Source organism: Hemibagrus wyckioides, linkage group LG25, assembly GCF_019097595.1.
Source record: "Hemibagrus wyckioides isolate EC202008001 linkage group LG25, SWU_Hwy_1.0, whole genome shotgun sequence".
Lineage (NCBI taxonomy): Eukaryota > Metazoa > Chordata > Actinopteri > Siluriformes > Bagridae > Hemibagrus > Hemibagrus wyckioides.
In genome coordinates, this window is record NC_080734.1 from 9,040,572 (window position 1) to 9,064,535 (window position 23,964).

The window sequence follows — 23,964 nt, forward strand, 5'->3', positions numbered from 1 at the left end:
AGCTCATTTGTTACATTATAGTGGAACCTCTGTATACGAATGACCTCTCTTACAAATTTTCACCTTAAGAATTGAAATTTTTTCAAGAATTTTGCATTGGCAAATGCCGGCTAAGTTGTGCGTACGTCTGGGAGCCTTTCAAAACTTGTTTGTTTCAGTGGAAAGCCAAGCAAAGCCAAACGAAGCAAGTTTTCAAATTTTACACATATTTTTTGTTTATTTTAGTTTTATTTCATATTTAACTTAATGTACATGTCTTTTCTAAATGTTTCCATTGTTTTTATATGCAAAAATATGATTATACTGCTGGAAATCGGTAATATTGGTAATAGTTGTGGGTAGCTAGAATGGATTATAATGCATTTACATTATTTCTTATGGGAAAATTTGTGTCGCAGTACAAATGAATTAAATTTGGTTCCACTGATAATGGATATATTTATATTTCCCTAGGTTTTTTTCTCAGCTGATGACAGGTTAGACTAGCATCCTTTTCAGAGGCTGGTGGTATTACTTACATAGAGAGTAGATATTTTATTTCAGATGAATTCATCAGCATGTGTAGCCTTTAGTTGTGCAAATGACCAAGAAATGTACAGAGATTGATAATGTTTTCATGGCAGGATTTCATTAAAATAAAATAAAATAAAATAAGAACATTTTTAAATTGTGAATGAAAGTCTGCAAGAAAACTGGACAATTTTCGTTAGATAAAACATTTAAAAGTGTGGGAAGATGCACTGCAATTAAACTGAGATTATAATGAACGTGGTGGATGCAATAGCAGATTTTTTTGTCGAAAGTGCAGGAAAAAAAATAAGAACCATAAACTATAGATGCACGGAAAAAAAAAAAAAAAAACACTGAGTGACGTTGTAAATACAAAACAGCAATGAAACACAACAGAACTTAAGTAAGGCTTATTACGTGTAATAGGTGTGAGTCTATAAGGAGACTTAGACATGTGATATGTTGGGGCTGATGGGTAAAGTAGTTCAATGTTGATTCTGGCATAACCATGATAATATTATAGAAAGTAATCATAATTTGTACTGTTTTGGCATCCTGCTTCCTGTCTGTATTCTCTCACTTTTAAATATAAGGATTTGCTTATGGAGATGAATTTCTGAGCACACTCTGCTTCTAATCTAAGATGGCAAATCATAATTAGGTTGTAAGCCCCCAGCAGGCGGCCATATTGGCTTTTTACCTGAGAGCAGATGGAGCTGTAATTCAGCATGCAGGTGAACTAATCCGTGATGAGGTGTGTTAAGTGTGGGTTAGGCGCTTCTGGAATCACGAAAAACACACACAGAACACCAATCTGATTTCTCGCTACTATTCCCACATGCACTGGCAGTGGATTAGAGGGCGTGTGAGAGAAAGTGAGAGAGAGAAATAGATAGAAGCTGTGTGTTTGTGTGTCGAGCATGTGAGTGGGAGAAACCGTGCTCGTTGCTTTAACTGGAAATCTCAGTTGTAATGTAGAGAATCGAGATGATGAATTGGATCAGCACACAGATGGGTGATAAAGGGAAAAATGAAGGCTTTGCTATACTGTGGGGGCGTTTATTTATTTTGCAGGAATGCTTCGGGCGGGTTACTTCTTGCTTTATCGGAAATGTCCCTGCAAATCAGTGCAAAATAATCAGTACATGGTTGTGATTATCCTATGATGGATGAAGATAATCTTTATCCTCTTTATCCTATCGATCTTTATTCTAAGATGGATAGATTTCCTTCCTGATGGGAGGGGTTTCTTCCTGGATGGCTCCGCCCATATCCACATGACACGAGGCTTTACTGATTGGTTTGATGAGGATGAACATGACGCAAATAATCAACTATGAGCTTCCCAAACACTACATCAACCCAGCACTGTGGGTTATTTGGTTGGGACGTGTCAGAGAGCTGTCTCCGCCATCATCAAAACAGCAAATGAGCGAATATCTAGTGAAGAAAGGCAATCATCCCTCTACTAATGTTACAGAGACTTGTAGAATCTATGACAAGAATTGAAGCTGCTCTGGCTGCAACTCTTTTGTCTGTATGTTGAATGCAAAAGTTTGTGCACCCTGGGCTAATGACATTTGTCTGATTTTTGAAGAAGAAAACGATTTCTCTAAACGCAAACACAATTGTTTCATATTTCATGAACTTAAAAAAAAGTTAATAATAATTGTGACGTGCAAAAGTTTGGACAGCCTTGCAGTTGTGAAGTCTAAGGACTTAATGACCTCTTAGGCCATAATTGATCCATTGCGTAATTTCCAGTGTCTAAAATGTCTTTAAGATTTGGCAGTTAAGGGGATCTGTTGAAGTCAACGCAAGATCTGGAAGACCCAGAATTTTCTGGGAAGAACCAGAAAGGCAAAGCAAAGTCCTTATATAAGAGGAAACCTCTACAGGAAGTTTAGCCGGCACCTGAGTAATGGTCCACTATTCTGCTGTGAAATGTTGATTGCATACACACGATCTGCAAGAGTCTTTAGGAAACCTTACATGTGATTACTTTTGTGTGCAAAGCAATATCTAGATAAACCAGGGGTATTTTGGAATGATGAAGTAACAATTAGCCTAACTCTTTAGCCAAACACTTTGTTTGTGGGATCTATTACAAGTTGGTGTTATGTCACAGCCGGTCACAGGTACATGGAGTAGAATCTAGCAAACATCAGCAACCTCTAGGATCAAGCTGAAAACAGACTTTCTTGTGTAGAACAGAACAGTGATCCAAAATATACCTCAAATTCTGCCTTAAACTACTTAAAGAAATGCAAGCTGAAGCTTTCAGAATGGACCTCACTGTTCCTGCAGTTAATATAAATATGTCTGTCTGTAGATTTAAAACATGCTGTGCGACAGCCCAGAATATCTCAGAAATAGAAGATCTGTTGTAGGAAAGGTGGGTGAAAATTCATTAAACAAGAAAAGAAAGATTTCTGGCTACAGAAAGGATATGCAAGCTGTGATATTTACAAAAGCGGGTGTTACTATTTACTGGCTTAGTAGGATTTAAAAACCTCTGCACATGCTGCAATTCCTTTTTTTTGTTTTCGTTTTTTTATGCTACATATAAATTAGCATTATTATTAGCAGGAAAATGGATTTTTTAATAGTTGGGCGCAGTGTTTGTGTTTTTGTTGTGTTTGTTGTTCTTTCACTTTAACTTTAAATTAACATTTTACTTGTCTATACAAGTTATCAAGTAATCTAGCTTTTGTATGGATTATATAGCTTTATTAGTTTAGGTTAATTTTAGTTGAATTTTCTCATTTGAGGGTTTTAAAGTTGAATTATGAAAGCAAGTTGTTGAATCTAACCTTGTCTTAGTTCTCTGGACTTACTGTTTATTTCATTAGCTATTTTAAACAGCTCTAGAGATTGACTCGATTTACTGTGTTCTGCCTTAACAGCTTTTATTGTCAACAGTATGGTGACAATATATATGGAATATGGAGACAACAGAAAAGTCTCTTCCCGAATGTCCCACATACTGTGATGTACCGATGTGTATAAAGTCTCTGTGATTTGCAAGTAAACTAATTAAACACATTGTGCAGATAAGAAACATTTACCAAAACAAGAGAGAACATCTGCTTGTAAAATCAGAGTTGTCCAGAAGGTGGAGGAAGGAAGCGTTCAGAACAGTCCAGAATAAAATAAAATCACTGAGTAGCACCTGTAAAACAAAGTACCCCAGCTGCTCGTACACGGTCAACACAATAGTTTGTTTTTGATGACGGTGTTAGCAAAGGCTTTATATATGTTATAGTAAAAGTGTGCTCCAAAATCAATAAGAACAGCTTTATTGGAAAACCACAAAGACCTGGAGCCTTTCCCATGTCTATTTTTAATGGATGATCAGCCAAACTGTATACAGTATATACTGTACACTCTACCATGCAGGTCCATCCTGACAGATCTTCACTACTTGAGCCAAGCTGATGGAGCAGGTGACTGGAGGGAAAAGGAAGCGAAGGATCTTTCCAATCTGGTGCAGAACAGGATTTCCTACCTGCAGGTACAACCCCGTCCTCTCCAAGTGCATGCTGGGAATATGGGTTCGAAAATAAATAAATAAATAATTTGTATAAAAACATTATTATTATTATTATTATTGTGTTGTCGCTGTATTATATACATTAATACAGAATTGGTAGCCAATAGCTGCTAGGAATTAAGGGGCTGGCTTGTGTGTGCGCGTGTGTCTGAGTGTGTGTGTGGCAGTAGAGCCAGCAATGTTAATCATAGCTGTAGGCAGTGCTTAGGGCCTGCCACATTTCTCTCTCTCTCTCTCCTTCTTTCTCCCTCAATCATTACTAATTCATCTCTCATCTCATCTAGTGTGTCTCTCCATTCCCAGTAGTGTAGAGTGTTATCTGTGCCTCTCAGAGTGGCTTCCACTCCTACTCTTTTTCCCCCTTCTCTCTATCATAACTAATTCATCTCTCGCTTTTCCAACTTGTCTCTCTATTTCTTTGCATAATGTAGGGTTTTATCTGTCTTTCAATGCCTCCCTCTTCTTTATCTTCTTCCCTCCCTACTCTTCCTCTTCACTCTTTATTTATTTACAAACTTGTGCATGCAGAAAGGTGGTTTGTTGATAAGGATACCATCCGAAATGAATATAGTGTCCAGTCAGCACTATTTAAAAGTGAATCTAATAAGCTAGGCACACACGGTATGAACTGTTTTGATAAAAATCCAACATTAATAGCGTTTAAAGGGAGAGTTACAGAGAAATACTAGATCCAAGAACTGAGTTTTGTAAAGCCTAATTTGGCAAACTAATGTTTGTGGAGAAATTTGGCTAGCTAGCTTTGAGTAATGCTAGAAATGCTAACTTGCTGTGAGCAAGCAAGTGATCAGATAAAATGTACACAGGAAATAAGTCATCAGAGCACAATCCCCTAATCGTTCCTGTTTCATCAAAACAGTATTTATTACATTATTTATTACATTATTACTGTAACAACAGTAACATGATTATAGAAAAAAAGCGTTTTTAATGTAGTCGCTTCCCCTGCATGGAGTCATGGAGGTTGCAGTGAATACTATTCACAGGTCCAAATGTATGGAGTTAATGTATTTATATTTCTAATGCAGATGTAGTTTCACAGATTTTGCTAGCGGGCTAGGAACAATCAGCAACAATCAGCAGGCTAGCATCAATCAGCTTCTATGATTTCTGAGAGGACGTAAATGCATATTAGCAAATGTTTATAATTCTCATTACTAAAAAAAAAAAAAAAAAAAGAATGTGTAGAATGTTTTAGTAGTGCATGTCATGAGGCAGAGTCAAGTGGGTTGGATGCAAAAAATCAGAAAAGTAAGGATAGGCAAAAGTATTGGAACAGTCACAAAATTAGGCCAGACAAAAGTATTGGGACAGGTAAACAGGCACAATGTAAATCTGCAACATAAGACAAAAGCACAGTGCAAATAACAGACAAAGGTCAACAGGTAACACAGGAACGTCAGAGCTTAACAGGATCAAGCGAAAAACAGGACAACACAGAATAACAATGAAAAGCTTAGTATTGTCATAGACCAAAGGAACACAGCATATAGGTTGCAATGAGGAAGTGAAACCAAGGAGTATATCGAGGTAAAAAACAAACATATATCATGCACATCATTAAAAGTATGGTGACTGTGAACATGGGAGCGCTGGTGGTCACTGGGAGTTGGAGTCCATGGCGGCCATGTTTGTTGGTTGCATTGAAATAGAGAGTTGACATGTGACTCATGTGATGTGATGTTCCACTGTCCGAAGGGTGCAAACAAATTCCTCGCCAGTTGTGATGAAGGCTTTGGCCCAGAAGCACAGTGTAAACACAAACACTCTGACACAGACAGCAAGTGTAAACAGATGAGAATTTATTTATGGTATGTTTGAAGGAAAGCTCAAGGGACCATGTGCATGCACACTTTTGGTGAAATGTATGGCGTGCAGTGGGTGTTTGCTCTAAGGCTGAAGGCAGAAAGTGCTCTAGAGGTTGAACTTCTTACTATCATATAGCTGTGTAAAGTGGGTCAGTGGGGAATATCACAGACCGTAAAAGAAAGATTAGAGAGTGTAGTTTGGTTAATATGCTAAGCCCCATCTGTCTGTTTGCAGCTCATAGACCAAAGAAAGTGTGTCTGAGTTCATGTATTAGTATGAGAATGACGGAATATGAGAGTTAGTTTGAATGGCGTGTTGTGGATATAAGATCATACATTTGAGACTTTTTGCAGGAAAGAACAAGTCCTTGGCATTCATTTGGATTTTCACAGATTTTCTTAGTCAGCTGGCTAACATAAGTAAACATGACAGGAGCTCTGTGAGGGCTTTCAGTGTTCACTGCTAACATGTTCACTAGCCAGTGTGATAAACACTGAATCTAATCTGGGTTTTAGTAAAAATAGTAATAGTAAAAATGCTATTTGGTTAGCTAACTTAAAAACGAGGACATTTTATGCTATTTCAATCCATAAAATGTCTAGAATTTTCATTGGTAATGCTGGCCAGATAGCTAGCATGATGAACTATATATATATATATATATATATATATATATATATATATATATATATATATATATATATATAGTGGTTATTATATTAGCAACTAGTATGTAATGGATGCATGGAAATATCTGGCTAGCTAACTTGAATCACCTGACAGGATTGTTGAGGAAAACTTTACCTGAGCACCAGCTAATTACTTAGAAATTGTTCGATTGGTGTGTTTTCAAGTTCATATGTGGCCCCAAGGACAGAATCTCTCTTTTTATTTGATTTATGTTTCACAGAGCTTTAGTTGTGGTTGCCGGTAGAACATCAGCAGCTGTCTGTGGTCCTGTCTGTCTGTCTGTCTGTCTGTCTGTCTGTGATTAGCTATTGAGAGTTGGCCTCATAGCTATAAAGTGGAATACGTTAGCCTTGATACACAACAGTGAATGTATTTAAAATCATGGTTTAATCATGTATACGAGGTAATTTAGTTTTTCATTTAAAAAGTGAATAACTATGGATTAAGAATTTTCTACTTACATAAACATAAACACTAAACAAACACAAACTACTCCGTTTGTTTATATGGATTGCTGTTTAATTACTGATCAGTCTCTTTCATTTTATTTAACTCTGTAATAATGTTAAATTAATCTTTAAATAAGTAATTAAGCCTCCCTCTCTCTCTCTCTCTCTCTCTCTCTCACTTGCTCTCTTTACTATTTAAGTGTGATTGATTATATTTGTAGCTCATTTAACTACTTTATCTTTAAATGTAATTTCCCTCGAATTACCAGTTCATTTTCTTCCTCCCCCTCTCTTACATTTGTTTATTTGTTTCAGTCTTGCTGTTTAATTACTCATCAGTTCAATTTGGACTTGGATTCCTGGTAACCATTTCATCTCTTTAAACCCTGTTTCTTTAAATGAATAAGTAAGACTCTCTCCTGTCTCTCACCTACACAGAATCCTCCAGACTGCAGTAAGGCTCGCAAGTTGGTGTGTAACATTAATAAGGGCTGTGGTTATGGCTGCCAGCTGCACCATGTGGTTTACTGCTTCATGATTGCCTATGGCACCGAGCGCACACTTGTCCTCGAGTCCCACAGCTGGCGATATGCGCCTAATGGGTGGGAGACGGTGTTCAGACCTCTGAGCAACACCTGCACCGAGCGCACAGGAGCATCCACCGGACACTGGACAGGTGAGTGGATGGAGGGTGTAAAGGGCAAAGAAAACAAAAAAACAATATCAGAATGATAATAATTCTTTCATTCATTCATTCATTCATTCATTCATTCATTCATTCATTCATTCATTCATTCAGTTGTTCCCAGTAAGTGTTTAATCCTGTTCAGGGTTTTGGATAATGCCTAATTAAAAGGGTTATAAGGAAATAGAATAAAATAGAGGTGATAAATGTGAAAAGAAGATCAAAACAAAAGAATAAGACGATCAAAACTTGAAAGTAAAAATCCCCAATGGCTCTGACTCCACAAGATCCTTCAGTAAGAAAAATAAAGTGGATACTTGAGTGAAAGATAAATAAATAAATAACAAAGAATAAAAGCCCACCTTGGCTATATTTAGTTGATTCACCACAAGGCACTGGACAGGGTGGCAGGGGGCTGAGAAAAAAGGAGGCTACAAGAAAAAATAAAAGGAGAAAGAAGATGATAGCCAAGTTAAATAAAATCAGGTGGTAACAGAACTCTGGCGTCAGTCTGTACTGTCTTTATCCTTTTGATGGATCTATTTAGGTCATCTTCATTGCCTGAGACAAGTAAAGTGGAGCAGTAAACAGCACAGATACTGTAATCCATTGCTTTCAGTTAGTTAAAGCTAATGATGAGGATGTTCCACAGAGGAATACTATGGTGTAATTTGTATGCAAGTTATGTACATTCTAAGTCCAGTTAAAAGTTTTGCACAGTCATGAACTCTGTTTGGCAAAGCACTCTGTTTGGCAAAGCACAAAGAAAGACTCAAGGGGGCGGATGCAAGTGGAGTTGAATAGTCGTATATACTACTACTACTACTACAAAAAAAAAAAAAATAAAATAATAATAATAATACAAGCAAACAGTTCAGACACTTGAGGCAAAAGTAAGTAAGTAGTGTATACACATTACATCACAATGAAATTCTTTCTTCACATATCCCATCCTTTGAGGGTTGAGGTCAGAGCACAGGGTCAGCCATAATGCAGGACACCTGGAGCAGGGGGGTTTTGGGGCCTTGCTCAAGGGCCCAACGGTGGCAGCTTGCCGGTGCTGGGGCTTGAACCCTGATCAACAACCCAGAGCCTTAACCACTTGAGCTACCTCCTGAGCTTGAACTGCACTTGAGCTGCCAAAAAACAAGCAGAGGTCAGGTGATAAACTGGCTATTACAGGCTATCATAGACAAAGCCAAAACACACAGAAGACTGAGAAGCAAGAACAACAATCAAAAGTGAGAAATCAAAACAATGAATGATTGAAAGAAGGAACGATAAACACACAAGAGTTTAAATACACACATGAAGTGAACTGAGACTAATCAGGACACAGTAATGTGACAAAACAGGGGCGGAGACAGGAGATGAATAAAAAAATAAAAAATACACACGGTAAAGTGAGTGGGAGATTTGTGACACATCAATGTGTTTGTTTGTTTGTCAGATATTCATCCAGCTCATTACTCTTACAAATTTACTTCATTTAATTTGTTGTTAACATTTGGTGCACATGACTGGGACTCTATCCACCAAGTATGATTTTATCTGCTACTTAAAATCCATAATAAATAAGTAACACAGTGATGTGTATAAATGCTACTACAGTAGTATATGTACATTTTGGTTAAAGTGCACAAAAACATGCAAGAAAAACATGGTTTTTCAGCAGCATGTCTAAATAACCGTGGCATTCTTAGTCTCTGTCTGGAATTTTCTCCTGTCTTTCACATGCACTTTCCTTTTTATCTTTAGTAAGAATGAAACCCACTACTGTAATACTTATAATATCTTTATTACGAGAGGGAAAGCATCATTTCATGCAACAACAAAAAAAAAATTGACTCAATAACACCTTCATTATGGACTGAAATGCTCTGTTAGAGATATATACACACTCCCATCATCAGTCAATCATCTCCTTCCATACTTACAGTAAGCTCTGATTTATTCACTCAGATCAGAGGACACACTGAACATGTCTCTCACTTTGTGTCCTAATGAACAAGACTGCTGGAGGAATCACTTATGTGTGAAACACTTCAGCCTGTAGATAAAAACATCTCTCTCTCTCTCTCTCTCTCTCTCTGTTTTGGGCTATCAGTATTTCTTATGTAAGCCTTATGTAAGTCCGACAGGAAGGGATCGTTTTACTCTTAAATATTTGATGTCTTATGCAGTGAAAGTTCTGAGCATCTCACTACCTTGAAGCATAAGTGTGTTTCATTAGCTTGTGAGTGACATCAGAAAAAAGGCTGCTTTTAAAGACGGAGACACTCCGATTTGTGCCTTTATTCTGTTGCAATTACCAGAAAGTTCTGCATGAATGTTAACCAAATCAGAGGACATCTAAACCATTTCACTCACTGCTTTCCAGTTAGCTATAAAGTGTCACTTTGTGCTTCTAAAGCACACCAGCTTTATTCAGACTGACAGCATAAATCTGCAGACAAACAAAGGAAAAAATATATTAAATCTAAGTTTTTCTCATTTCAGTCAAGCTAGATTTGTAAGTTGTTTTATGTCCACTTACAAATTCTGGACTCAAGTCAACAAGTTAAGGAAGCAGTAGCTCAGATGTTGGACTACTGACAGAAGGTTATGAGTTCAAATCCCAAGACCACCAAGATGTTAATGCTGAGCCCATCAGCAAAGCCCATAACCCTCAACTGCTCAGTTGTATAAAATGAGATTAAATTGTATGCCAGAAATGTAAATGTAAACGAGTTAAAATCCCAGGACCACCAAGCTGTTACTGCTGGGCCTCTGAGCAAGGCCCTTAACCCTCAATTGTTGTATAAATGAATTAAATGTCGCTCTGGATAAGAACACCTTGCAAATGCCGTACAAGTAAGTCACATCAGGTTTGTTTGTTCATTTAATTTGTTATAATTTGTCATTATAGTTTATTTATTCATTTGATTACTTGTATTTGTATGTATTTGCCTGGTGCAATAAGCAATTTATTTATTATTTCCTTATTTCTTCCTCATTTCCAAAGTAAACTAGATCCTAAATCTGACCCAAATAAAGAATGATGAAGTCATTGCATATACTCCAGCATCTGCAAAGGAAGGAAGGATGGAGGAATCAACATTTTAAATTGTGTGCACTGATTGTTCTCGATAGCCACACATTGTTCCGACTGCCGGGAGAGCGAAACTGGAACTAGTTATACGTGTGTGTAATTATACATCATGTGCTATTTACAGCCTATTTAAGTTGTTTGTTCAGAGTGTGACATAAAAACAGAGAATATTAAAAAAAATAATAATAAGTTGAAAGCCGGTCCTTTGATGGAGGCTGGCAAGCACTCCTTCTATTCCCCCAAAAAGATCCCAGAGTCAGCTCTTTGTTTTAGAGAAGAACTTTTTAAAGAATTGCTGCGCTATTTATTTAGTTTCAAACATTGTTTAAGGAAATGCTGCTGTGTCACTTCAGCTTGGTTTGTATTGCAGACATAATCGTTCTGCTATCAGGTCTCTCCCTCACCCTCTCTCTGTCTCTCCTTTTCTCCACCCCATTCATCCATCCATCCATCCATCCAACCATCTATCTATCTATCTATCTATCTATCTATCTATCTATCTATCTATCTATCTATCTATCTGTCTGTCTGTCTGTCTGTCTGCATGTCTGTCTGTCACACTCTGTAGGGGGCACTCTGTATATATAACCTTTTTAATCAGTATCAGGCCGATTCCTCTGCCCCTAGCAAACAGAGAGAAAGAGAGAGAGACACAATCAAAGAGAAAATCCCTCAGAGGCTTGTTATATAGATAAACCAACGCTAATCATGAATACATACATAAAATCAGTAAAATATCTGCAAAAGCAAAAAAAAAGCATGATTTCTCAAAAGCTATATTTCAGTAGTGAAGTATAGTATGGAAGCTTTCTTCACTTTTTCCTTCTTCATTCATCTTGCCAAATTAATCTGAGACAGAATGGAACTCAAGCCTTGGTTTTGATGTTCTGCTAGTAGCTTAGCTGTGGTTTACCATTTTGGTGTCAAACTTTTGATTTATTCATCGTTATTACCTGCTTCACCCTGGTCAGCATCGCAGTGGATCCAGAAACTCTGGGTGCATTGCAGGACACACACACACACACACACACATGCTTAATAACAATTAGGGGGAATTTAGAATGGTCAGTCCACTTACCGGCAGGTTTATGGGATGTGGGTGGAAAACTGGAGCTCCAGGGGAAACCTGTACAGAGAACATATGAACCTCTACACAAACACTTCCATTGCTCAGCATTGAGCCCTGAGGTATTGAGGCAGTTCTCTGTAAGTTTTGTAAGGTATTTGTGGGTATTCTGGCTTGCTTGCTAACCTGTCATAATTCCTAGACATCTAGCTGACTATAGCCAGCAGCCATAAAACACTAAAAACCACATGCTTTTGAATTGAATAATTTATAGAATCAAATTCAAGTAAATTCAGGCTGAACTCCAGAATTCTGGGATTGCAGTTACATTAAAATGAAAGCCAGAGAAAAAAAAACTAGCATGAATGGGGTTTTAAGTAAATATTACAGCAGCTGAAATGCACATTTTGTCTGTTTTTGTCACTTCAATTGCAGCTTTGTAATGCACGTTACAAAAATGCTAAATGTTATATTTCACAATAAACTCAAGGTTGGATGTGGAAGCTAAATTGTATTTTATATTTATGTGAATTGAAAGATAAAATAAAGACGATGTTGCTTAAATTCAGCTCACTTCTCTGTTACAGTAAAGTGAGCAAGCGGAAATTTGTGGAAATTCTATCTATAGATAGAGATGACGATAACGATGAGAGACAATGTCACCTTGCCATGTAATACTCACTGACTTCTAAAGCATCTTTCTCTCAGCATGCTTTGAGCATGTGGGTGTTTAACTCCCTCTCTGTCTCTCTCTCTCTCTCTCTCCTTCCATGTAATTCAAATAATTAATGAACTCTGCTCTGTTCAGCTGAGTGTGCATATGCAGATTAGCGCGGCAGTTAAATAGCATACGGGTCAGCAGCATTGTACATTTATGAGAGCAGGATGATGTATTGAGCTTCCTTTCTTCACAGTCACTGTGTGGGTTTTTATGTTTACTCACTTTATTGCCAAGAGACAGGGCAAAATAGAAACAACGTCTTACTACTGTGCATTGAAGACAATATTCACGTTCAATATGCAACAATTACTTTGTCTTTTAACAGATGGTAATTCAAACCCTGACCCAGAGCCAACAGCTTTAGAGACAACACAATCAGCATGATAGTACGCTAAGCAGAATAGTTATTACATAGTTATTACACGGTTATAACGTAGTTATTACTGAATAATGATTACATTACAAGTAAAAATTTTAAAATTGATCAGCTCAATCAAGACGTTTGCCAAAAGAAACAAAGAAAGATGCCACAAAATCATATGAAAGATCTCATATTAAAGAAATATGTAAAAAAAAAAAAATAAGTAAAATGTCACTGTCATGCTGTTTAAAGAGTATTAATAAGTAGCATCACTACACTGGCTGTATTTCATTTTAAATCATTTTTTTTTATCCTGTAGCAGCCCTATACCCCTCTGAATGACTGACAGGTTATGTTCCATATCGAGTTTTAAAGTTCCTGGGAGTATGGTGTAAAATATTAAAAATGTCTGTGTCATACCAAACTTGAGTGATAGGAAAAATTATTGAGGAAAAAAATGTAAGTCTTGTTTAAGGTCTGAAGTTTGCTTATTTAAGCACACACTAGTGCTTCGGGTCTAGGAGGACATACAACAGGCCTCATTTTTCAAGCTGAACACAAACAGATTTAATTTGTACAAGCATTTTCTCACAAACACACTGTGTGCCTTTACTAAGAGATTGATAAATAAGGCCCATTGCGGGTATTCTGTACAATCTATGGCCAAGTTACTCGAAGTGGGATCTGGGGACCGCTGAGTGCTTCATAGATCTTTAAAAGTATGTTATGGTGTGGATTTCACAATCAACTTATTCAAATTATTAATTTTAAGAATTATTGCAAAATCAAATGTTTTCTTGTTAGAGCCAACAGGAATTGCCTACTTTGTACCTAATTTTTCATATCTAGGTGGTGGAACCAAAGGAGCAAATACTAAAAACTAGCTAGGAACAATATAACATACTTCATTAGTGCACTAGATATTACCCAATGTGTATAGAAAAGTGAAAATATTTACAATCAAGGCAATCCTAGCAAGGTGTCCATATAAGCTAGTTAAAGAAACAATGAAATTGCATTTAATTCATTTTGTTGGCAGTGAGCAATCATGTGGCACTGTTAGTAATGAGAACAGCAATCTACTTACAATTGAAATTCATTTTAATCTCATTAGTGAACAAATCAAGAAGGAGACATCCAGAAGTAAGGAAACAGCCGCTATTCTCAGGAGTCTCAGGTTGCCCGAAAAGACAGTTATAGTGTGTATTTTAGTGTATTGTCTGTTATCTGTCTGTTAAGAATTTCTCTCATATCTTGCCCTCAGGGGAAGACCATGATCGGGACGTGCAGGTGGTGGAGTTGCCCATCGTGGACAGTCTTCACCCTCGACCCCCCTACCTGCCTCTGGCCATCCCTGAGGATCTGGCTCCACGGCTTCAGAGGCTGCACGGAGATCCCTCCGTCTGGTGGGTGTCTCAGTTCGTCAAGTACCTGGTGCGTCCTCAGTCGTGGCTCGAGAAAGAGATGCAGGAGGCTGGCATCAAACTGGGCTTCAAACACCCCATCATTGGGTCAGTGCCTTTCTTTTGTAACATTATGCTTATTTATGTTAGACGTTAAAGGTAAAACATTTCTTGCAGTGTTGCCATGTTGCAGACTGATGGAAAACAAAAACAGGGACAGATAATGACAGGAATCAAGCTATATTGCTGATGATGATTTGTAATCAATTAAACATATTTTAAGATTTAAGAATTATCCAAATGACTTCAAAAAAAGAAAATATCACAAAAAAGCAGAGACCACTGTCGGATGAAGATATTCGTGTGTGTTTGTTACGAAGAGCTGACACTGGAGACTCCTTCATTACATGTAAAATAAACATCTCCGTACAGAAAACCGTCCTTATATTATCATCATTTTTTCTTTGTTAAACAACAATCTGTTTAAGATTAGCCTTTGGATTATTTGATGAATTCACTGGTGTGTGAGCTTACTATAGAAACAATAACATATTAGAATGAAAGCATTAATAATACAATTTAAAGTGATTGTTTTTATAGTCAAGACTGGTAACTGAGCTGCTGTTAAAGAAAACTAATCAACTATTCATTCTCTGACCAAACAAATTATAAAATTCAGATTACAAACATATAAAAATAGGAGCTCCGCACATTGGCCATCCATGACCCTGTCGCCGGTTCACCACTGTTCCTTATTTGGACCACTTTTGATAGATACTGACCACTGCAGACCGGGAACACCCCACAAGAGCTGCAGTTTTGGAGATGCTCTGATCCAGTCGTCTAGCCATCACAGTTTGGTCCTTGTCAAACTCGCTCAAATCCTTACACTTGTCCATTTTTCCTGCTTCTAACACATCAACTTTGAGGACAAATTGTTCACTTGCTGCCTAATATATCCCACCCACTAACAGGTGCCATGATCATCAGTGTTATTCACGTCACCTCTCAGTGCTCATGGCTAATGTTATGCCTGATCGGTGTATAAACTGCACAGACCACAGTCAAAGACACACAAAGAAAACACAATCGAACTCTGCTTTGATTCATCATATCCTGGTCTTTTCCTGTTTCCCCAAATTATTCACTTGATCATCAGTCAGTATCACAAGTGTGTCAGCTTTTCAGATATTGTATTGATTTACACGTGTTTTAATTACCAATGAGCAGAACTACATTAGGAATATGTTGTTCAGTTCAACTGTGTGTATAATTCTTTATTAATTCAATAACTATACCTTCGTAATGGCTCATACAAGTACAAGATACCAAGACAAGTAAGAAGAAGAGGTGTGCTCCTATGACAGATTTCTACATTATTTCTTTCTGTTTTCTAGAAAATTACTGAAGAAATCTATGATTCAGTTTCACAGATTTAGTTCTTCCTGAATATTTACCCCAACTGTAAAGGTGCATTGAAAAAGGAAAAGTGTTGGGCACTGATGGTTAGCATTTTATATCAACTTTATCAACAAGCTGCTTTTCGACCATCATGAAACTGGTTTGGAAACACTTCCTTATACAGCAGGATGATTCGAGAGCATTCAGGTTGTGATATGTGTCACAAGGAGCTAAGATTCTTTCAGTTCAGTAATCTTGGCTTTTAATTCTATTTTGCCAGGAAGGCTACAGAAATCACTTTTATGTATCCATCAAAATGTGTCTATTGCTATAATTTCAAGACCAGCTTATAGCAAGCATGATAGCTTAAGTGTGTGTACAGATATGTCAGTCGAATACAGAATTGCTGTTATGGCTGAATGGGAAAATCCACAATACCACAGTCCGAAATCTAGTGGAAAGCCTTTTCAGAAGATTGAAGGATATTTTAAAAGCAAATTGGGAACCAACCCCATATTAATGTACATGGTTTTGGAATGGGATTAGTCAGGTGTCATGCTTTTGGCCAAAAAGAATAAAGTGAAAAACTTCCTTCTATCATGAGGCAGCTTTTAAACTCCTCCACCTTCACCCTGTTTGTCTTCATGTTTATTCATTCAGAAAGGTTTCTGTAGTTAACATTTTATGAAATGAAGTTTATTCGTTGCAGGAGTCTGTATATAAATCATTTCAAACTCCCTCAAAGGGACAAACTGAAGGATGTTAAAGGTTCCAGATATAAAATGTTTGTATATCTATATCCACACTGTTTTCTACCAGGCTCAATTAAATCAGTTACAGCCTGCTGACATAAAAGTGATAGGATCCGCCTATCAGACAGCACTCTATACAAGTCTGAAGTCATTTTTGCACTCAGCAGAAGTCCTTGTGCAGCTCAAGGTCTCAAGTAGGGAGAATACACAGTGCTGAGCTGTAATTAGATTTATATGGTGGGGTCTGGAACAAGATTATAGGATATTCTATCTCCAGACATATATACAGTATTTCTCTCTGTACTTCAGGATATATACACACGAAAGAAGAGCAAAATGTGGTCAAGAGTAGATTAATCATTTTAGTGAAATCATTACAGACTTGTTTTTCTGACCTAAAGCATTGTACATGAATATCCCTTCATGGTGACATTACAATTTACCTAACCAGATTTGCACTGGAGTTTGCATTTCTAAAGCTAGTTAGCTTCTAATTGTAATTACCTTCATCACTTTATCACATCCCACATGTGCCAAAGTAAAAATTCCCGTTTTGATTTCTTTATTTTTCTCCGGCCTCAAACTGCTACAATTTCCTTCCCTGCTTTGATTTTTAACCTCTCACCATTCTCTTCTTCACTCTTTTATCTCTATTATTCTCTATACTAGTTTTCAACCCCTGCGTCAGTCTTCATCACTGCTCCATTACTTCTACTTTCTCCTCTCTAGCACTCGATGTCCTTCTCTCTCTCTCTCTCTCTCTCTCCCGCTCTCTCTCTTGCTCCACTAGGGACTTGAGTGAAAAGATGAGTGTTGGCCATTAAGGGCTTTCAGGCTCCATTCAGGCTCCAACTGCTGTGCCGAGAGCCGGACAGAAATGCGCTTTATGGAGTTCAGAGAGTGATGTGCTGTTCTATTTTTCATGATTCTCTCACTTCCACTAAGTGTACAGAGTTAGGGTTCAAGGGCTATTTGGAAAAGTTGCAAAAATCTGCTATATTCCAGGTATATTCCTGATGTCTCCAATAGATATTCCAACATTGCGATCGCCACATAAGACCATGACACTCTTTATTTTGTTACCTAACCCCACTTTCTATAAGCTGGAAAGCATCCTATACCTGATCGAGTCATTTAAAAATCAACACAAAGCTGTCTGTCGGCATTTCTGTGGAACAATAGCTAAAGCTGTTTTCACATCTATTATTTGGGCCGCTGAGTGCCATTCAGAATAACATTTGATAGGTTGGCTATTTGGTTTGGTTTGTGTTCTCACTGCACGTAATGAAACAAACCAAAAAAGCAACAAACGAAATACAAACATTGGCTGAGGGATGTGTAGGGCTGAATACATACACATAAACTGGTCAGAAGTACAGTAAACAAACCACTGGCACCAAGGTTTGTTCAGATAGAATAAACACTGCATATGTGAAGTGATTGGAAATTTCAATGAACATCGTTCATCATATAATCGAAGCAATAAATGAAATCTTGTTTTAAAAAATGTTTGCTACATTTCCTCATAGCAGATTTTTTATATCAAAATATATTTGTGATCAAATGTGTTACACATAGAGTTTGTGTTACCAGCTATATTACACGTGGAAAGCTTACAAATTACAAAGTAAACTATTTGACTATGTGCGCCAATTCTTCTCTCATATCCAAGCCTGATGGGAAAAGGATTAAGGGCCCAGCAGTGGCAGATTGTCAGTGCAGGAATATGAAGTGATCAGTAGTCCTGGACTTCTTAATCCTAATCATGAAGATATCAATGCCTCAAATACATTTCAGTCATGACAGCTTTCGGAATTAATTTAATGAGCTTTTATTGAAGGGAATTGAATATAGGTAGGTTTGGTCTTGGCAGATTAGATCTGCTATGCTGCTGCTGCTGTAGGATGAGTATAAAGACTTGCCCCATTGATCCAAACTTGTGGTGATAGGGAGGAGGAGGGTAAGGAGGAAAATCTTTTACCTCGCACCAAGCCAGAGGACTTAAGAGCGTCTGCCAAATGCCAGAAATGTAATGTAAATGTATGCCCATTTCCCATCAAAATGACCCCCAAGCATGAGAAGGATCTCTAAAAGGGTTAATCATCTTGCTCAACAGTGGCTCTCTATCTTACCTGAACCTGGATGTAGAAATTTGTTCTTAATCTTAATCCTGCTCTATGTATTAAATTACCTAATTGTAAGGTTGATGTAAATAGTAGGGTGTGTATACAGTATGTTAAATTGGGGAGGTTGTAGCTCAACTGAGTAAGGCTCTGGGTGTTGACTGAAAGATCTGGGTTCAAGCCCCAGCACCGCCAAGCTGCCACTGTTGGGCCCTTGAGGAAGTTCCCCAATCCACCCTGTTCCAGGGGCGCTGCATCATGGCTGACCCTGCACTCTGACCCCAACCCCCAGGGATGGGATATGCGAGGAAAGAATTTCACTATGCAGTAATGTATGTGTGGCAAATAAAGACAACTTAAATAATTTTGCATCATCATATAATATTTCTGCTTGTATATTTTCTTGGCAGAAATGTTGATATAACGAATGGAAAATCTTGACAGGTTTACTGGTGTTCCAAGATGCTTGTGCAGGTTTGCACCAGAGCTGCTGTGCTATTTCAGCTAACATGCTCATTTTGCATTGTTCAAACTCCAAGTTTAAAATACCTCAAAGGGTCATGTTCAGTCTGACACAGTGATCTGTATAAAAATGATCTAAAGATCTGTCCTAGCCAATCATATTTCTTCTTCACTCGAGTAAGAGGTGTGGCTAAAAGTGTGCAATATATCTCAGATTTGGACGATAAATATAGTTCATTTATATTTTTAAAAGAAGCTAACTTCATTAAAAGAAGCTAACTTATGAAAAAAAACATGCCTTTTTAAAATTTGTAGGATAAAAGGAAATTTGTGTATTTTTGCTTTTTGGCCACACTGGTACTTTAAGTAATACCCTGACTGCTGTTGCTGAGCAAATGGATTTTTGTATGATAACAAGCACTTAGTACAAATGAACCCGCTGTTGCCTTCTTATAAGAACGTGGTACAAAATGAAGAAGCTTTGTGCTGAGCTCTGCAAAAACAAGTAAAAAGGCCAAATGTGTTTGTTAGCAGTGGGCGAGATGAGGGAGTAACGATCGGCTAGATGCTAAGAATCTTGGCATAGTTGAGAATCAGCACTGAATGAAAGACATGAAGCGAGAGAGTAATACATGACAGAAAGATGAAAGGAAGCGTGTGTGAGAGAGGGTGAGAGTAGCTGAACAGTCCTGGAGCTTTGTCATTTCAGACTGTGAGAACAAATAGGAGAAGCTACCAAACAAGAGAAAGAAAAAGAAGCTTTCTGACAAGCTTTCTGCTCTCTCTCTCTCTCTCTCTCTCTCTCTCTCTCATTGCTATAGTACCAAAGCAGGCAAATGAGTCCCTATCATTCATTAATCTATGATTTAGCTTATCCCAGACTGACCTGCTAGTCTGTACATTCTTCTCACAGGTACACACACACACACACACACAACCTGAATCCTTCTGAGTTGCTCCATACTGAGTCACACTTATGATAAATCTCATGACGGAGTGTGTTTTCCGTCTCATCTCATTCCTCTACTTATTAACACACACTTCATGAGAGTGTACAGTATAGTCTATATTGCAGAATAGTCCTCTGAAGTGTACTGTGTACTGTACTGTCTGTGGAATGTGTGCAGGTTGTGTCTGTATTGGTTTTCTTCCAGTTTCCTCTGATCTGTATGCAAGTGGATTGTTTAAATGACCCATAGGAGGGAATAAGTATTCCTGCCCTGAGTCCACTGTTCCCTTGATAGTCTCTGACTTTACGGCTATCTTGAACAGGGAAAAAAGTGATTACTTAAGAACTGCAGTTAAAATATGAAGCCGTAATATCTGTGACACCCTCTAGTGGTTGGCAGCAAGGCAATTTCTAATGTTACCCAGACATACACACACTGGTCACTTTAATAGGAACACCTGCTTATAAATGTGGTCTTCTAATCACATTTTCAGCAGCGGAAATCTTTTCACTCTCTTTTTTCTTCTTCTTCTTTCTTTTCTTCATAACTACAAAACACACTTTGTGGTGGTCCGAGCACAAATAAGAATAAATTGCTTAATACAGAACTGACATTTATGTTTATGCTAATCTAAATCACGCTACTAGATTTTAATAAAATTGCAACACAGTTATGACAATTTGTCCTTCTAATTATATTTTATTTCGTTTGATATCTGCATATGGAGCTTCATTTTAGGCGGAAAGCGTTTTAATCAAAATAAATGGCAGGGCTTTAAACCATTCCATTGCACGTGTACTGTAGTTAATGCCAAAGCATGTAAAGGTTCCTCAAAATAAACATAGTACTACTTCAGGCATCATGTGCAGACACATTTTCAATGAAGATATGCAAAATTCTACGAAAAGAAAAACATAGGCTACAAATCTTCCACATAAATAATCATTTCTCACAAAATTGGAGAACATCTCAAATATGTTAACACTGAGTAACAGCAGCTTATAATAAGACATTCAAATTCAAGACAATTATTATAGCCATTAATTTAATTGTTATAAAATTAAGTTCATTAATAATTAAGGACCAACTTCATTATCACCTACATTTTGTGTCACAATTTATTCTTTATAAAGATCCAGAATTTTGGTAAAAAAAAATGAATATGCATATGTTATTCTTGATTAAATCTGATATCTACTTTAATATAATTAGATCCATGTTCAGAAATGCATTTTGTACTTGTCTCATAATTTTGTGAAAGCTACTGTAGATTTGAATAACTTTAAAAGTGTAGACCTGGTTGAGTTGGAAATCCAGAAAATCCAACTAAAATTTTTGTTGCCCCATACCTCAGGAGAGCTCTTCACCCAGATAGAAGCATATAAGACTACAGTCATGGTGTGTCTTTGAGCTACATGCATACATTACAGTCCTCACATTAACAAGTGTCTAATAAAATGTAAACAGGATATTTTAGGCAGCTTGTGTGCAGCGAGGCAATGTAAACAGTTTTAAAATGTCAAAATCTACTAAAATCTGAAAGTTGTTAGTAGTGAAAAGCAACTCCTCACCTGCTTCAACATACACTGCTCTCAACAAAATGTCCAGAAAAGAAAAATAGGTTTGTTGTACTGTAGTAGAAAGATTTCGGGATAGGTTTGTTCAGGTCTTGTTCTTTTATTCCTACTTTCTTTCCACATGTCAGTTGAGTGCATACCAGTGTGTATTGTGTGTTTGCAGTGTGCATGTGAGGCGCACAGATAAAGTGGGCACGGAGGCAGCGTTCCACCCCATAGAGGAGTACATGCTGCATGTGGAGGAACAGTTCCAGCTCATGGCCCAGCGCATGCAACTGGATAAAAAGAGAGTGTACCTGGCAACTGATGACCCCTCACTGTTACAGGAGGCCAAGAACAAGTGAGTAATCTGAATAAGGGGTGTGTGTGTGTGTGTGTGTGTGTGTGTGATAGTAAGCTATGATTCATTTTTTTTTTTTATCTCAGTGGATTCAAAATACTTCCACAAGGATAGGAATATCAGACAGTTTTGACCTTGTGGGGACGTTTCTCTAATCCGCATAAGGGAAATTGTGTGTGTGTGTGTGTGTTTTATTGTTGTGATTTTTTTTAAAATTAAAGAGACTAAATGCTTTCTTTACAATGGATGGATAGTGAGAGAAATATGTGTGTGTGTGTGTGTGTCTCAGATACCCCGATTATGAGTTCATCAGCGATAATTCCATCTCGTGGTCGGCTGGACTGCATAACCGCTACACAGAGAACTCTCTCAAGGGAGTCATCCTGGACATCCATTTCTTATCCCAGACTGACTTCCTAGTCTGTACATTTTCCTCACAGGTACACACACACACATTGCCTGAACCCTTCTAAGCTGCTCTGTACTGAGGTATTGAGTCACAATTATGATAAATCTCATGACGGAGTGTGTTTTCTGTCTCATCTCATTCCTCTACTTATTAACACACACTTCATGGGGGTGTTAATATGACTAAACACAGTGTGATTGCATTATTGCAGTATAGTCCTCTGAAATGTACTGTTTGTGTCAATTCTGAATAATATTAGTCACTCTCTGTGAAATGTGGCAGGTTTTCCCTGTGTCTGCATTGCTTTTCTTCCAGTTTCTCCAGTTTCCTCTGATCTGTATGCAGGTGGATTGGTTAAATGACCCATAGGAGGGAATAAGTATTCCTGCCCTGAGTCCACTGTTCCCTTTATAGTCTCTGACTTTATGGCTATCTTGAACAGGAGAAAAAGTGATTACTTAAGAACTGCAGTTAAAATATGAAGCCGTAATATCTGTGACACCCTCTAGTGGTTGGCAATTTCTAATGTTACCCAGACATACACACACTGGTCACTTTAATAGGAACACCGGTACACCTGCTTATAAATGTTAATGATTATTAAAACCCCTGTACATCTGCTTAACCCAGATGAGGATGGGTACCTTTTGAGTCCAGTTCCTCTCAAAGTTTCTTCCTCTTTAGAGTTTTTCCTTGCTACAGTTGCCTCAGTCTTGCTAATTAGGGATAAATACAAATAAATTGAAATATAAATAATTGAATATTAATCTTGAGTTTTTTGTACTGTGTTTTCTATGTCCTGTAAAGTTGCTTTGAGATAATGTCCATTGTTAAAAGCCCTATACAAATAAAATTGAATTGAATTGAATTAATGTGGTCTTCTAATCAGCCAGTCATTGGTCAGCAGCACAAAAGGACAATGCACACAGTCATGCAGATACAGGTCACAAGCTTCAGGTTATGTTCACATCAAACATCATAACGGGGTAAGTCTTATGTCTGTGACTTTAACTGTCCTGGTTGTTGAAGCTAGATGGACTTGTTTGAGATCTGCTGACCCCTTGGGTTTTTCACAGACAGCAATTTCTAGAGTTTACACGCACAAAAAAAAAAATAAAAACCCTTTGTTGAAGAGAGAGATCAGAGAATGAACAGACTGGTCTGAGCTCACAGGAAGTCTATAATAACTCAAATAATCACTCTTTTAAACCATGGTGAGGAGAAAAGCATCGCAATATGCACAACACATGAAACCCTGAGATGGATGAGCTGCAACAGAAGATGATCACATCAGGTTCCTCACCTGTCAGCCAAGAACGGCAATCTGAAGCTATCATGGGCACAAACTCACCCAAACTGGACAACTAAAGACTGGAAAAAGACCAGATGATTTTCTTCAACTGACCAGTTTGGGTGAGTCTGTGCTGATGATAGCTTCAGGTTTCTGATGTGGTCTTCTGCTGTTGTAGCCCATCAATCAATGACTGAGTTGTTTGTGCAGGATGAGATGTTTTAATGGTTATCCACAGTTGTAAAGAGCTAATATTATCTGAATTATTACATCCTTCCTGGCAGCTCGAACTAATCTGACCGT

General features: G+C 37.6%; 1 protein-coding gene across 2 annotated transcripts in view; it reads left to right on the top strand.

Moving 5' to 3' along the window:
• Positions 1-23,964, top strand: part of fut8b (fucosyltransferase 8b (alpha (1,6) fucosyltransferase)) — a 118,861-nt gene that overhangs the window by 93,374 nt on the left and 1,523 nt on the right. For both annotated transcript variants that reach the window (XM_058379441.1, XM_058379440.1), the window contains exons 5-9: positions 3,910-4,024; positions 7,468-7,705; positions 14,218-14,464; positions 21,785-21,961; positions 22,251-22,401. In XM_058379441.1, the coding sequence (XP_058235424.1) occupies positions 3,910-4,024; positions 7,468-7,705; positions 14,218-14,464; positions 21,785-21,961; positions 22,251-22,401 (928 nt within the window). The remainder of the gene's footprint in view (positions 1-3,909; positions 4,025-7,467; positions 7,706-14,217; positions 14,465-21,784; positions 21,962-22,250; positions 22,402-23,964) is intronic.